The following is a 14,341-nucleotide window of genomic DNA, read 5'->3' as shown; positions in this document are numbered from 1 at the left end:
CCTCACTCTCCCTGTCTTGCTTGCTCTCCCTTGTATCTCCTCTGTCACTCAACCTAACCTCGAAAGTTTCTAGGAAATACTTTTTCTCTCCTTCCACTGTGTCAAACTGAATTTCACATTTTGTTCCTCTCTTCCTCTTTCTCTCCTTTCTCTCCATCACTGTTCCTGCAAAATGTTACCTCTCGCAATTTCCAGACCTCCTCCTTCCTCTGTTAAAAGCTACATTTTTCTTTTTGACCTCCCCACTCCCCCTCCCATTTGCCCCCCAATTTAGCCACTGATATTCTCATAGCCTCACCTAAATGTATACATGACTATGGGGAGTCAATGTCTCTCCCTCCCTCCCCGCTGCTCCCTCTTCCTAACAGGGGGAGGCGCTCATGTGCATGTGTGTATGATAGTGTGGTGGGGGCACAGGGGAGGGGGGCATGGCCATGGGAAGGGGCTGTGCTGGGGGGTGTGAGGAGTGTGACCTGGGCAGGGTGTGTGTGGAGGGGTAGGCAGCCGACTGTGGGGGCATTTGGTAGCTCGCTCCAGAAGAGGAGCCGGAGGGTGGGCCTCCCATGCTCCCGGCCTGGCCGCCCGCCTGGAGGTTGCTTTTGGGAGGTGCCGGGGGCGTCTGGTTGAGCTGGATGGAGATGTCGCTGGAGGCTTCGGAGGCGCTGCGGCCTCTATTTGGGGGAGGCCAGGAGGACTCTGGGTGGAGAAACTGACCACTGTAGTCGCTGCTCTCTGACAGGCGGGGGCGGTAGAGGGCAGGGTGGGGGCGGTACATCTCCTCCTCTGCGTAACGCTTCATGAACAGATAGACTGACATTACCCCAGCCCCCTGAAGCAGAGAGAGAAAGAGAGAGAGAGCGAGAGCAGAGAGACATCAGAGAGAAGTGAAGAAATGGGGAAACAAGATTAGAGGTGAAAGATAGGGAAGAGGTGTGAAGTTGGACAGAATCTACACGTGCCATGCATTGCTGGGAATTATATGAGATGGGGGTCGGCTGGGAGGATCTCCTTTCTTTAAGCTTGTTTTAAAATGGCTAAATGACATATAAAGACAAGAGGAGGCTGGAAAGTGGAGTGAAGAGTAGAGGGCAGGAGAGGATAGAGGAGGAGGAGGAGAGGGGGAGGAGGAGGAGGAGGAGGTTAGCGCACACTGAACTGTCCACTGCACCACATTACAGCAGCACTGCTGATGATGGGAGAAAGGCAGAAGGAGGAGGGGGAGGGGAGGTGGGAACATGGGTGAAGAAATTCACATGGAGCTACATCACTACACACATGCGAGGATGCGCACACTGGCGCACACATTCACACATAAACAAGCCCTGCAGTGCTGCAGCAACTGAACCTATCAATTAGCACCTCGCTTCATCCCAAGAATACTTATTTATTCATTTGGTGGTTTGTTTTCTACCTGATGTTGCTACATTAATTCCAAGAGTGTAAAGTCAGGTCATTTGTATGAATATAGAGTATCTAGACTGTTTTATTAAGATATTATATAGAGTCTATTCTGTACTGTGTTACAAGGGAACTACATAGCTGTAGAGGGTTGTTCTATAATTTGCAATTTGCATAAATACAGTACATTGTTACTCTGCTGAAATATGATCAGTTTTATAGATTTAGAAATTGTGAAGTTGTGTTTAATTATTGTTTTATAAATAAAATGTGGTTTAGTGGTTTAGTTTAGATTGGTATTACTTGTATCTGCATTCCGCATGCGGTAGATTCTCCAGGGCAAAACCACTCACTCTACAGAAATGGAAATGCATTTTCTATGTGTAGCATGTGCACAAAAACATCCATGCATATACACATCACTCCGCAGGCACAAAAGCTCTCGCTCTCTCTGCTCTTTGGGAATAAAATATACTGCTCCCCAAGGCCCCCCTCTTTCTCTTACCCTCTCTGTCTCCCTCTCTACCACATACATACCCGTATAAAACACCCCAGACTGACCTCTTTGAGTAAGAAGGAAGAGGCAGCGAAGGCGAAGGACCAGCCATAGTGGTAGTGGAAGAACTGCTCGGGCTCCCTGGGCCGGTTCATCACCTCATCATTAATACTGGAGATGTAGAGCACCAGGCCCACCACCAGACTAAGGCCTGCACATAACACATTAGCAGTGACATTAGCGAGACAGAGAGGGAAAGAGAGAGAGAGAGAGAGAAAGACACAGAGACAGGCAGACAGAGAAAGAAAGAGTCAGATATAAAGAGTAACTGAGACAAGAGTGAGCACGGAGATCATTACAACAATCCTAACAACTGCACCAATGAGGCGGAGGATGAGAGAGAGCGAGAGGGAGAGAGAGAGAGGGGTTGACATTGACTCCAGAGGAGATGAGACACTGAGTGACCACGCTGGACACTCAGCCTCCATAACAATGATGAAGGGAGACTGGAGAAAGATCAGAGGGCCGTGTGTGTGTGTGTGTGTGTGTGTGTGGCTGGGTGAGTGGTGGTGGTGGGGGCTTACAGGCACAGATTGAAAAAGTAAGATATCTTGAGCAAGGGGTATAGACAGTGAAAAGGAGGAGTGTTGTTAAAGTGTCTTGCACCGTTTTTAAGGTCATTTTGTGCGAGCAAAATGCAGCATGCTGTGAAAAATCTGTTGCGTTGAAGGTCTGCAGTAAGTACTCAGTAGGACGCCCCTATGGAAAACAAGACTTGGCTTTCAAAACAGAGGACGACCTCCTCAGAGAGATGCCACACATACAACATTAAAACCCATCTCTTTCCAGCAAATGCCCACATGCCTGCTATCCTGGCTGAGAAAATAAGAAATGCATGAGACACAACATATGGTCGACGTGGAATCAGTATTCAAAGAAAGCTGCACTCTGTATGAATATGAAACCAAGGTGCACTTAAATCAGTGTATTTCTAGCTTCATGCACTGTAAAATTAAAACACACTCCAAGCTGTGAAACTGTTATCCCCTTTACATATAAACGTCGGGTCGGAGAAGCTGTTGTCGATGTAAGATTTAGAAGCACTGAAAATGTGGAAACCATGCTGCTGTCAGTCATGCGGTGAGAGTACATCTTTATCTTAACTAGAAAGCACTCAGTGGAGTGCATACCTCTGCCGACACTATGCAATGTTCAAGATATGCCAGTTCAACATGTTGGATGTGCACCAGAAGTTAATCGCACCCGCTGCCACACACCCGTTCAGCCGATCGGTGTGAAAAGCTAATCAGTTCTTCTTGCCACATGACCAACCTTTCCACAAAGTTTCATGCAAATCTTTTACAGATATTTTACTTTTACAGATATCCTGTTTAGCAAACAAACAAACAAACAAAAATGGAATGGTGTGAAAATATCAACCTCATCGAACTCTGCTGGTGGAGGTAATGAACTTGACCTTAACACCAGGCAGTAGTCGATCAGCAAAGGAAGCGTCTCTTCAACATAAAGAGCATTCCATGAATTAAATGTATACAAACAACAAAGGCAGCATATTCAATCAATAAAGGGAGAGTTCCATTCATCCAATAAAGACAGAGTTCCATCAATAAAGCAAGCCAAATAGAATGTCCCATCAATCAAAATGAGTATTTCCTCAACAAAGGGAGTGTTCCATTATAAAGGGAATGCTCCATTGAAAAAAAATTCAATTCACCAAGTGTTCCATATACTAAAGTGTCTGTTCTATTAGCAAAGAAGCAGAGCGTGTTTGTGCTTTTACATGTGTGTCCCAGATGCCTGTGTATGTTTCTACGCCTTTGTATGTGTGTGTCAGCGTGGGTGTGCAAGTCACAAAGTCACAAAGTCAAAACAGACAAGGTGAGAAAGAGAGCAGCCTATAGCTGAGCTGGAACATCTGTGGCTGCATGCTGTAAAATTGAGTGACTGAGTGTTTTTTTCCATCAACTCATCTCTGTCTTTAACTCCGTCCCTGACCCTGACTACAATATTTACCAACCCACCATGTCAGTGATGGTAGCGGAGGAGGCTCAGATCACTCAATAGTCAACACACAGTACTGCAGCCACAATGACTCAGAATAGTGAAAGAAAATACTCTGAATGAAGGTGGGAGTAGGAATGGGGAGGGGGAGAGAGTGACTGAGAAGAGGGAGAAACAGAAACAGTGAAGACAATAGAGATGCTGCATGAACAAGAGCAGAGGGAGGCAGGAGGATGAACGGAGGGAGAGGTGAGGAGGAAGGAGAAGGATGGAGAGGGTGGGAGGGAGGTTTCAGAGAGAGGGAGGCTTAGTGCAGCAGAATATTTAACCGCTGAACAGCAATTCGATACACTTGCCCCATTTATCACCCTATTATCAAAATACCTCATAAAGTGAAACACTGCGACACTTCTAGCACAGGCTATAAACATTACATAACTCCCCATTACATAACCACCATTATTTTGAAGCCCTTTATCAGCAAAACCCCTGCTAGGGTGTTGGTGTTGTCACAGCAGACTCTGTTTGATGCCTCTCTGGGCATTGTACTGCTGCCACTTCCTTCACAAACATGTAAAGTGAAACAGACTTCAGTGAACATGAGCTCTAATTTGCCGTAAACAGTCCTTAGCCCTCGCTGAGTGCAATAAATGAGTCCATTAGAGCCACCTGCTGTTCAAGGAGGTCAACTACACTGATGCAGAAAATGCTGCTGAAGAGCTCCTTTATGAGGCACGGAAACTACTGCACGCACAAGTTGAGGTTTGTCATAAATCCTAATTATACTCCCCAGCTCAGTTTTTACCCATGTCAATCTGAGGAGAGGCTGATTCTAAATATGGAGATGGTTTTACTCCAAATCACTGCTAAGTGCAAAGATCTCCCTGCAGGAGTCTTTATAACCAATCAAGTCATCTTTTCTGGTGACACTCTACGCACTTGCATCATGCACTAAAAATAGAGCACTGATGGAGTGTCTCTTGGTGTGACACAGGACACAGCAGGCGGCGGTAATCAATCACAGAATGAAGGAACAATGACAGCAGGACATGAGTAATGGCTCCCACCTGAGAGGATGAAGAAGATGCCCGAGACAAAGGCGAGGATGGTGCGCTGGGGCTGGATGTGTCCGATGTTACTGATGACGAAGGCCGTGAAGACAAAGAGCAGTGACACCATCGGGAAGGGTGTGGCTGTACGCACCATCTCTACAGAGGAAGAGGGTACAGAGTTGGACAAACCTGATAGCATAGTTCTCTAAACTGTTAAAAAAAAAGGTCCAAGAATTTTGGCCTGTTCCTTAAAAATACTTTCAAAGTGCAGGCCTATTAGACAATGAAATATGCAATATGTGCCCAATTATGAATTATAGCCTTGAAATTACTACCACTGCACCAAACGGGGAGATGAGGAACTGTATTCCCCTCCTGCAATGGTGTGTTTGTCTCAAAGTGTGGCAAGATCTCAACTGGATTTACTTGGTGAATTGTTTACTTTCTGTTTTATTACCATGGAGACAGGATATTATACTCCAAAATGTTACTAATAAACAACAACAACATCGTGCAAAGTATTTGTACATTGGTTAGATTACAGGAAAAACACACTGACTTTCAGCACAGTATTATGCTGCCAGCATAACACTGTCTGTACATCTCATTTTGTAGCATTTGCGATGGCTGCACGGCTGGGTCCCTAGCACATTGAATATTCACTGCTGCTTGAATAGCCTCACAGGGAAAACTCTGATGCGCCCATAATCTTGCATTTTATATAATGAGTTTTATTAGAAAATGAGTTATCCACCACTTGAAAAAAATATGGCCAGTCTGATAAATTTATTTCTGCCATGAAAGTATGGCACAATGCTATTAAAATTAAGAGTCCGTTTTTTTTTCTTTTGAGGATAATATAATCTTTGAAATACTGATGGGGGAATTACACGCAGCATTCCCCCTCCTTGAAAATGGGTACGTAGTGTTTAGGAATAAAATCCTTCACATAGACTTAGATCTATTTTAGTAAACAACTGGTAAAGTGTATGTTGTGCATGATGAGTTCCTCAGGCAAGGAACACATAAGCCCAAAGGCATAGCTATGTAATGCTCATATGTTCAGTGAACATATGAGCATCTAATCATGCCTTCATGTTTCAGTACCTACAATCAATCAGCAGGGGGACTCGCCAGTTATTCATAACCCAATATGACCATGTGTTATTTCAGTGGGCTGTGTTATACTCACTGAGAATGTTTGCTGTGTTTTCAGTGGTGATCTCAATATCAGGCTCAGTGAAATACTCCGATGCTACACACCTGCCGTTTTCTGATCCTGAGAGGGAAGACAGAAAATGGAAGATGTTGAACATTGCTTTTAGGATCAAAGTCAGTGATGTGTAAAAGAAAAAAAAATAGTGTGTGGGTCTCTGCTGTCCTGTACACAGGTAACATTCATATTTTGTGACAGCAATGATCCTAGAGGCTACACGCTCTGTTCCACCCTGCTCTTCCCTTCTTGCTCTCTCTCTCCTTCCCTCTGTATTTGTGTGTGTCTAGGTGAAGATGTTTACTTATGTCAGCATCTCTCTTAGCATTGTTCGCACATGCCACAGTCTAAATTCATTTGCTCTCATGAATATTCCAATGTGTTTGTGTGTGCACATGCACACACCATTATTCTGGTATACTGCTTAGTACATGCCTACATTGCAGATCTTCCTACCAGCCACGAAGCAGACCCTCCAGAGGCCTGAGTGTAGCGCCATCTTGACCTCCATGCTCTGGTTCTGCTGCAGGATAATGCCCTCCACCATGATCAGCCAGTAGTCAGTGGACACGGCCACCCCCACCAGCAGTAGCCCACAGGCGCCGAACACCGTGGACAGGATGGTCAAGGCACGACTGCTGCACGAACTCATCTGGAGGCCAGAGAGAGGGAGGAACGGGTGCAAGAGAAGGAACACTGAGGAAAGGAGGAGCATTGAAAGGGTTGTGGAAAAAAGTTATAAGGGAGGGGGGAACATGGAGACCTATGCACACAGCAGCTGGCTATCTTACTGTCTTGCCCTGTTCTGGCTATAGATGAGTTAGTGACACATCCACTGGCAACCAATCCTGTTAAAGGTCAGCAGGGAGTTAACGCAACATGGTTCTGTAAATCATCAAATCATCAGTTAAGTGCACAAAAATCATGTTGATAGACATTTAGAAATAGATAGATAGATAGATAGATAGATAGATAGATTCGTTGTGAGTCAGGCATGGTCTTTCTGTGCCTTAGTGCTGGTTGACTGGCAAGGGCTGCACTGCAAATCCTGTATTTCCTCTGAGCACACTATCTGAATGTGTGTGTGTGTGTGTGTGTGTGTGTGTGTGTGTGTGCGCGCACGTGTGAGTGATCATTCAGTTGCTACCAGGACCACTATTCAGTGTTATCAACATGACCAGTAGTGAGAGTAGAGATCTAAATGCGGAGTTTGGGTGGAACTGTTAATCATTCTGTTGTGCTCTTAATAATATTTTAACACCAGCAGGACTTGTTTCATCTCATATTCTCCATTTTGAGTTAGCCTTTTTTCTTTAATAATTTTGAGAGTTTGTATTTGTACCTTAGTATGATGGACTTTATATTGACCTCTTCTTGGACCAATGGTTTCTTCTCCACAAATGTGCTGCTGGCTAGGAAGCACACAGTGGTGATTTACAGTTTTTATCCATGAATGGACACTAGTTTTTCCACATGCTGTTTTAAATACTGATTTAGCGAGATTCATGCTTATACACTCAGTGGCCACTTAATTAAGCACACCTCACTAATTTGAAGACTTCTTTTGCCAGCAGAACAGTGTGAATTCTGTAGGGCAGGGATTCAGGAATATACTGGAAACATTCCACAAGTCCATGATGACTCAATAGCATCACACATTTCCTGCAGATTTTTCAGCGGCACATTCACATTGTGAATATCCCCTTCCACCTTATGCCAAAGATCGCTACTGGCTTGAGATCTAAGGACTATGCAGACCTTTGGAGTAACAGCATTGTCATGTGCCTTGATTCATCTTGAAATGTTGCATACTACATGATGTGGCACATTATTCTGCTCAAAGTATCATTTCAAGGTTAAACTGTGGCCATGAAGTGGTGCACCCTGTCATCAACATTGTTTTGGTACACTTCAAGCAGTGCTGAGGTACCAAAAGGCCTAATATGTGCCAGCAATTTAAACAAGATTGAAGAGATTTTCTTCTGTTGCCCATCTGCTTAAAGGTTTGACAAGAGGTTTGTTCTGATATTGCCCTCTGTACATCACCTTTTCATTTAGCTATTACTTAATTGTAGCCTTTGTGTTCGTTTAAGTGAATCTTGCCATTCTCACATAACCTCTGTCACTGATGATGTATTTTTGCCCATAGGACTGCTGACCAATTTTTTTGTTTATGTCATCATTCTCAGTAAACTAGACATTGTGATATGCAAAAAAAAAAAAAAAAAAATCACAGGCGGCCAAACATTTGAAGTCACTTCTCACGCATCTTGCCCTTTTTAACGCTTAGTCAAACAGAATGAGAATCCTTATTCTGTCTGCATGCTTTACGTATAAAGTCACAGTCATGCAACTCACTGGTGGAGTGAGCTGTTTGTGTAAATAGGGAAATGTGTAATAGAGTGATTACTGACTGTATAGTGAACACCTCATGCTCACCTACAGTGATTCATTTAGCCTATCTTTCTGGATTTTGGGTGGCTTTTACAACATAAAATTGTTTGACGTTAGTCTTCTATTGGTTCTATTTTCTATACCAAACCAGTCTTTTAAAAGCACAGACATAAAGTATAGTATTTCTTGACAACTGTCTGTTAATGGTGTGACAATGGGACATCATGACTCCTTGAGATGAGCTCGCCCTTATCCTCCCTGGCTAAACACTGTGGCAGATGTGGCTGCTATGGAAGAAGATATTTCAAAATCAATGAAGCAGCAGCGATGAATGGAGCTTCTCTTGTGAGCGAGGAATGAGAAGGATGGGGAAGAGTGATGCTCACTAGTGGTAAAAGACTTAAGGGAACTGACAAAAATGACAAGAGGCTATAGACGTGTAAGACTGAAATAAGCAGATGGAAAATGGAGAGCCAGGAGTGAGAAAGACACATGCAGTAGAAAAAAAAAGTAAGAAAAACTACAATGAAACGCAGGCTGGGAGAAGTACAGCTGAGGACAGAACAGAGTAAAAATATGTGAAGACCATATAACTCCAAAAAACAGTTCCAAGGTTTTCACATCTCACTATACAGTATATGCTGCCATAATTTCAGACACAAGAGCAAGATTGAAGGATTTTTATATTTGACGAGAGTTTCAATTCAGTTCCCAGCTACCCTGTCTTTCTTTTTTGCCATCTAGAAATTTTCTCTTTCATCAGTGGTTGTGACTCATATAGCAGGCCCTGTACTAGCCACTGCTGTGCTGCTGACACATTGGGCTGGGGGAATCCAAGGGAAAGACAGTGGGGGAGGCAAATGGAGGCCAGCAGTTGGGCAGGGAGGCGCAGTGGGGAGGCGCACATCCCACTGGTGAAGGAGTTGGAGCCAAGGGAAATAAAAGAGGGCCAAAAGGAGTCATCAGAAAGTGAAGAAAGCGGTTAAGTCGAAGACAGCTCACAGAAATGAAATATAACTGGAGGCACACAGCAAGGGGATGCAAGATAACCAAGGCCAGGAGTTGGACTAGGGGGTGGTGGAATGGAAAGGCAAAGGTGCTTGCTACCAGTCACACTTTTCGTAAGTTGAAGGAAGAGCCAAAGTAGTCAGGAGTGAGAATGAATCAATCGCAGATGCAGCACTGCAGGAATGAGTGGACATGCCTGACAGACTCTTTCAGACTAGTTCAGCACCATGGACAGCACCCTCATCACTATTTCTCATGTAAGACTGCCAGTCCAACAATAGCTATGCTAAGGAGAATGCAACGTCCCCCACTTTGGCAGAAATTAAATGCATCCCTCTGCTTTACAACATTGGGACATAGGGGGTTGGGATTAGATTGGGAAAATTTTTAGGTTAAACAATTCACCATCATCCCATCCCACACAAATCCTCCAAAGAGCTGGTGCTGCCTTTGGAGAAATGGGTATTGGAGAGTTGGGCTTGAGATTGAGGAAGTGATTCTGGTTCCATGTTAGATTTGTGATAACAATCCCATTTTAGTGCTCTGAGACTGGCGCCTCCGCTCCCTCACCCAGAAAGTAATGAGCCAATTGAAATGGGGAGATAGGAGCCACAGGGGGACAAAAGGTTTAATTCTCTCTAATCTGTCACAATCTACAGACTCACATCACCTCTAAGCCTCTCAGGAAAGAGAGACAAGCAAGAGAAAGGGAGAGTGATGGATGCATGGGAAATGATGGGGGGTATGGATAGGCAGATGTGCTGCTGAAAACATTTAAGCAAAGTGGCAGAGAGGAGGATGAAAAATAGGTTTGGAGAGAGTGTAGTACAGTTCACCTTGGGCCAGTCTATAAGATGGGAACAGCGAGTGTGTATGAGACAGATATAGGTTAACATAGGGAAAGACCTTGGCCCAAAAATGCAAGGAGTACCAACATGGACGCGCACGGCATGAATGCGCCTACACCTGTGCTAAACTAACCACTGGCTACCAACCTTGACTACCCAGCATCACGAGAGGAGAGGCTGCCTGAGAGGACGATGAAATCACTCAGTAGAAAATAAATGCCTTCATAACAACTAGACGTAGATATCATGACTCAATGGGTGGGTTTGCTCATAATTTTTAAAGGCATTTGGGCTGCGTAGCCCACACTGACAAAACTCGCACCATTTCCGCGGCAGTTAAACATTTACCCAGTATCTATTATGCACGATGTGTCAATAAAAACTGTACCGGAGCAGAGCTCTGAATCAGGCAGTGATATGCGTAAAGGCTTGTTTAGAAACCCCCCAACTGTCACACGCACTCACACGCGGAGTTGGGAGATGATAAACAGACCAGGGAACATGTGTGAGACTCTGACAGACATGGAAAAACACAAATGCCCATATGTGTGGCTGGCGAGAGCTGGTGAACGAGCTGGCCGCACGGCAGCATCATGATCTGTGATTTTTGTGCGCTCTTAAATAAAGATGAGCGGTTGTCTTTACGCTGGCACGACATCAGAATATGTTGACTGTGAACGCTGGTCCTGCACACCCGTCACTGCACATTAGAAAGGAGCAGGCAAGGTTGATGAGGCATGCTGAAAATGTTGTAGGCTAAGTGGCGTAATTCTAATTATTTTAAAAGCCAAAATACTCACCCTGCCACGGGAGAAACTCCAAGTCGTGCGCACACCGTCAGAGAAACCTCACACCAGGGAGGCTTGGTGGATTTTGCGGTCTCTCTCTCTCTCTCTCTCTCTCTCTCTCTCTCTCTCTCTCTCTCAGCTGTGTGTGTGTTTCCCCTTAAGCCCCCTTACCCATCCTCTAAATCCCTCACTCTCTCTTTCACTCAATCTGTCCTAGGCACTGCGGTGGATCGGTTCAAGCAAGCTACTTTGGCTACAGTGGGGATAGTAGGAGCTGGAGGGAGAAGTGTGTGTGTGTGTGTGTGTGTGAGAGAGAGAGAGAGAGAGAGAGAGAGAGAGAGAGAGAGAGAGAGAGAGAGAGAGAGAGTTGGGGCATTGGGGTTGGTTTCAGTGGAGACAGGATGCAGACTGCAAACCTAATGCAAATATCACACAGATGTACAGTAACATGAGCATTTATGTAATGGAAATGGATGGAAACTGAGCAGAGTTGATTATAGCTGACTTTCTGCCCTGAACTGGGTGTAGTTTATCCACTCAGATGGAAAAAGAAATGAGTAAGTCAAATATGGCTGATCAAATGGCAGCCTCTCATTTTCATTTAACTCCCCAGTACAGATGAGTGCAGCTGTGTACCAGTCAAATGGTGCAGCCTACTGTAACCTTCACTCTTTACCTCTCTCTCTTTCTCTCTCTTTCTCTATCCATCGCTCCCCTCCACTTCCTCTTGCCCCCACCTCCTTTCCCTCCTGTGGTCCATGTCCCTTTGTCTATTTTTAGATGGCTGGTGGAGGAAACCTATATTTTTAGTAACGATATCAATAGTCTTCTGCACACTCTGACCTCAGGGCATGAGAGAGAGAGAGAGAGAGAGAGAGAGAGAGAGAGATTGAGGCAAGATAGAGTAAGTAAGAGAAGAGAGAGCAAAAGAGAAGGCAGCAGTGAAAAAGAGGGATAATGTCGTGTCACACTGACAGTGAATGATGGACTGCACCAACAAACTCCACTCCAACCAGTGAGTGTTGGAGGTACAGTTACACGGAGACAGACATAGCCAAGGTTGCACTGAAGGGTAGAGTAAGGAGTTTAGACCAGCTGTGTAGTGGTGAAGTAAAAACGAGGCAAACTCCAAGCTGCAGTCAGCGGTAAACACGAGGTTTACACACCATACAAGCCATCAAACGACACAGAATTTTCAGAATAGTATGGTTTCTATGTTTTATTGTCTTTAAAATGCCACAATTTCATGCAGCATTCTACTATTTTTAAAATCATTCCAAATCTGTTATTATTATTGGAATGACAGTGAAACTAACTTTATAATTAGTATTTTACAGGATGTAATTAATTGTGTTGTTTAAGATAGTGAACAATAAACATCACATACATTTTTTTCCTCCAAAATGGGGATATACTGGATTGAAAAACCTAATTTATATCAAATTTCCCAAGTTATAAAGTGGCTACACAAAGGTAAACTGAGTCAAGGTGGGTTGATCCTCCTGTACACCCCTCTCTCATCCTACACTGTCTTAACAGCAGTAATGGAGAGTAGAAACTATAAACATAAAATACGTTATAATATTGATGTAGAGGCAAGGCCAAGACAATAAACAACAGTGAGGGGAATTTCAAAGAGATAACAGCCTCAATAATGAATGTTGACAATGTGATTTATAGAGAATGACATGAAACAATGTAGTAAACCATTTACAGTGCAGCACTGACACTGAAAATGGAGACGAATAAAGACAAAGAGAGAGAGAGAGAGAGAGAGAGAGAGATCAGGGAGGAAGATGAAGGGCAGAGACAGAGGGAACGAGGGAGTGAGAAGAGGGAGCTACAGAGGGAGATGGGAAGTTGATGAGATTTTAATGTGAAGGTCAACTTGTTATAACTCAGATCTCTACGGGAATATTAGTCCCATCATGGTGCTGCAGGGTGGGGAGGTGGGTGGGGGTGCAGGGAGGGTGGGAGGACGACTGCTCCAGAAGAGAGGAGGAGAGCGCAAGGGAGTGAAAGTGAGATGCCTGGGAGGTGGTTTTGCTGGTTCAACAACTACCACGGTAAATAGAGGGGTCAGCATCTTGAGTGTGTGTGCACGTGTGTGAGTGTGTGTGTGTGTGTATGTTTGTGTAATTGAAGGAGAGGGAGTGAGCGCCACAGAAAAAGGGGGGCATTGAGAAGACAAAGAGCGGGGCACTGCTGCATATCTGGTACCAGAAAAAAACACAGAAAGAAACACTTGCAATGTCGTTTTTTTCATAATTTTTGAATCAGTTTATTTGAATTTTCTATTTCCAACACATAAAAACAGGAGGTAACTCAACTAACAAGTACATGAATGCATAAGTTACTTCTATGTTTGCTCTTAGTAAATATTTATGACTACAACTATACAGTACAGTAATAATAGATGCATATCATATCCCCCATCTCTCTCTGTCTCTATCATCTAGCTATCTATGATGTGTTTTTGACATTTAACCTCAGCTCAGACCGATCTGAGGCAAAGCTATTGATTACGTTGACCTTTTACAGTTGACCCCAGTTTATGAGGCCGACACACATCCCACCACAGGCTGAGCTCCTCAGCAGGCGGCCTAATAGTATTTAAAAAAAAAAAAAAAAAAAAAAACTGTATAATTAATCTCCTCTGAATGAGAAATGGATATCATTATGATTGCACTAGGGCAGAATGTAAAAAGTATGTCTTAATTTTATGAGGATCCAATACAGTAAATCAAACAGATTGCTGTGTGTGTCCAACTGGTGTGTGAGATGAGAGTGGTGATCGGGATTATTTAACTGTATGTGTGCCCTGCTCAGATAGTATTTAATGACAGCATTGTTATTATCTTTCCATGTATTGAACAGGCCCAGTGGGTCACACAACTAATTACAGCTAATCAATGTTGCATCAACGTCATTATACGGCAAAATATTCCTGTATATGGCTGACAAGTAATTATTATACCTGCAAAAAGGCCGGATGTACAGTTGACAAAAATAAACAAATAAAACAAAATTAAAACAGAATATATTCTAAGACGGAAAATTTGGGGATGTGCACATAAATGTAATTTTATTGCATTATGGGCAACACTAAACCTGCATGAGGA

General features: G+C 43.8%; 1 protein-coding gene across 1 annotated transcript; it reads right to left on the bottom strand.

The window, feature by feature from the left end:
• Window positions 1-361: 361 nt before the first annotated feature.
• On the bottom strand, window positions 362-11,467 carry cacng7b (calcium channel, voltage-dependent, gamma subunit 7b). Its single transcript, XM_030072319.1, has 6 exons — window positions 11,232-11,467; window positions 6,638-6,877; window positions 6,161-6,247; window positions 4,984-5,124; window positions 1,960-2,105; window positions 362-829 (listed from the first exon to the last, which is right to left on the bottom strand). The coding sequence occupies exons 2-6, from the start codon at window positions 6,831-6,833 to the stop codon at window positions 362-364; spliced, it is 1,038 nt and encodes a 345-aa protein (XP_029928179.1). The 5' UTR covers window positions 6,834-6,877; window positions 11,232-11,467.
• Window positions 11,468-14,341: the final 2,874 nt, after the last annotated feature.

Source organism: Myripristis murdjan, chromosome 16, assembly GCF_902150065.1.
Source record: "Myripristis murdjan chromosome 16, fMyrMur1.1, whole genome shotgun sequence".
NCBI classification, from domain to species: Eukaryota; Metazoa; Chordata; class Actinopteri; order Holocentriformes; family Holocentridae; genus Myripristis; species Myripristis murdjan.
Note: the sequence above shows the minus strand (reverse complement) of the source record. Positions and strands in the feature narration are given on the sequence as shown.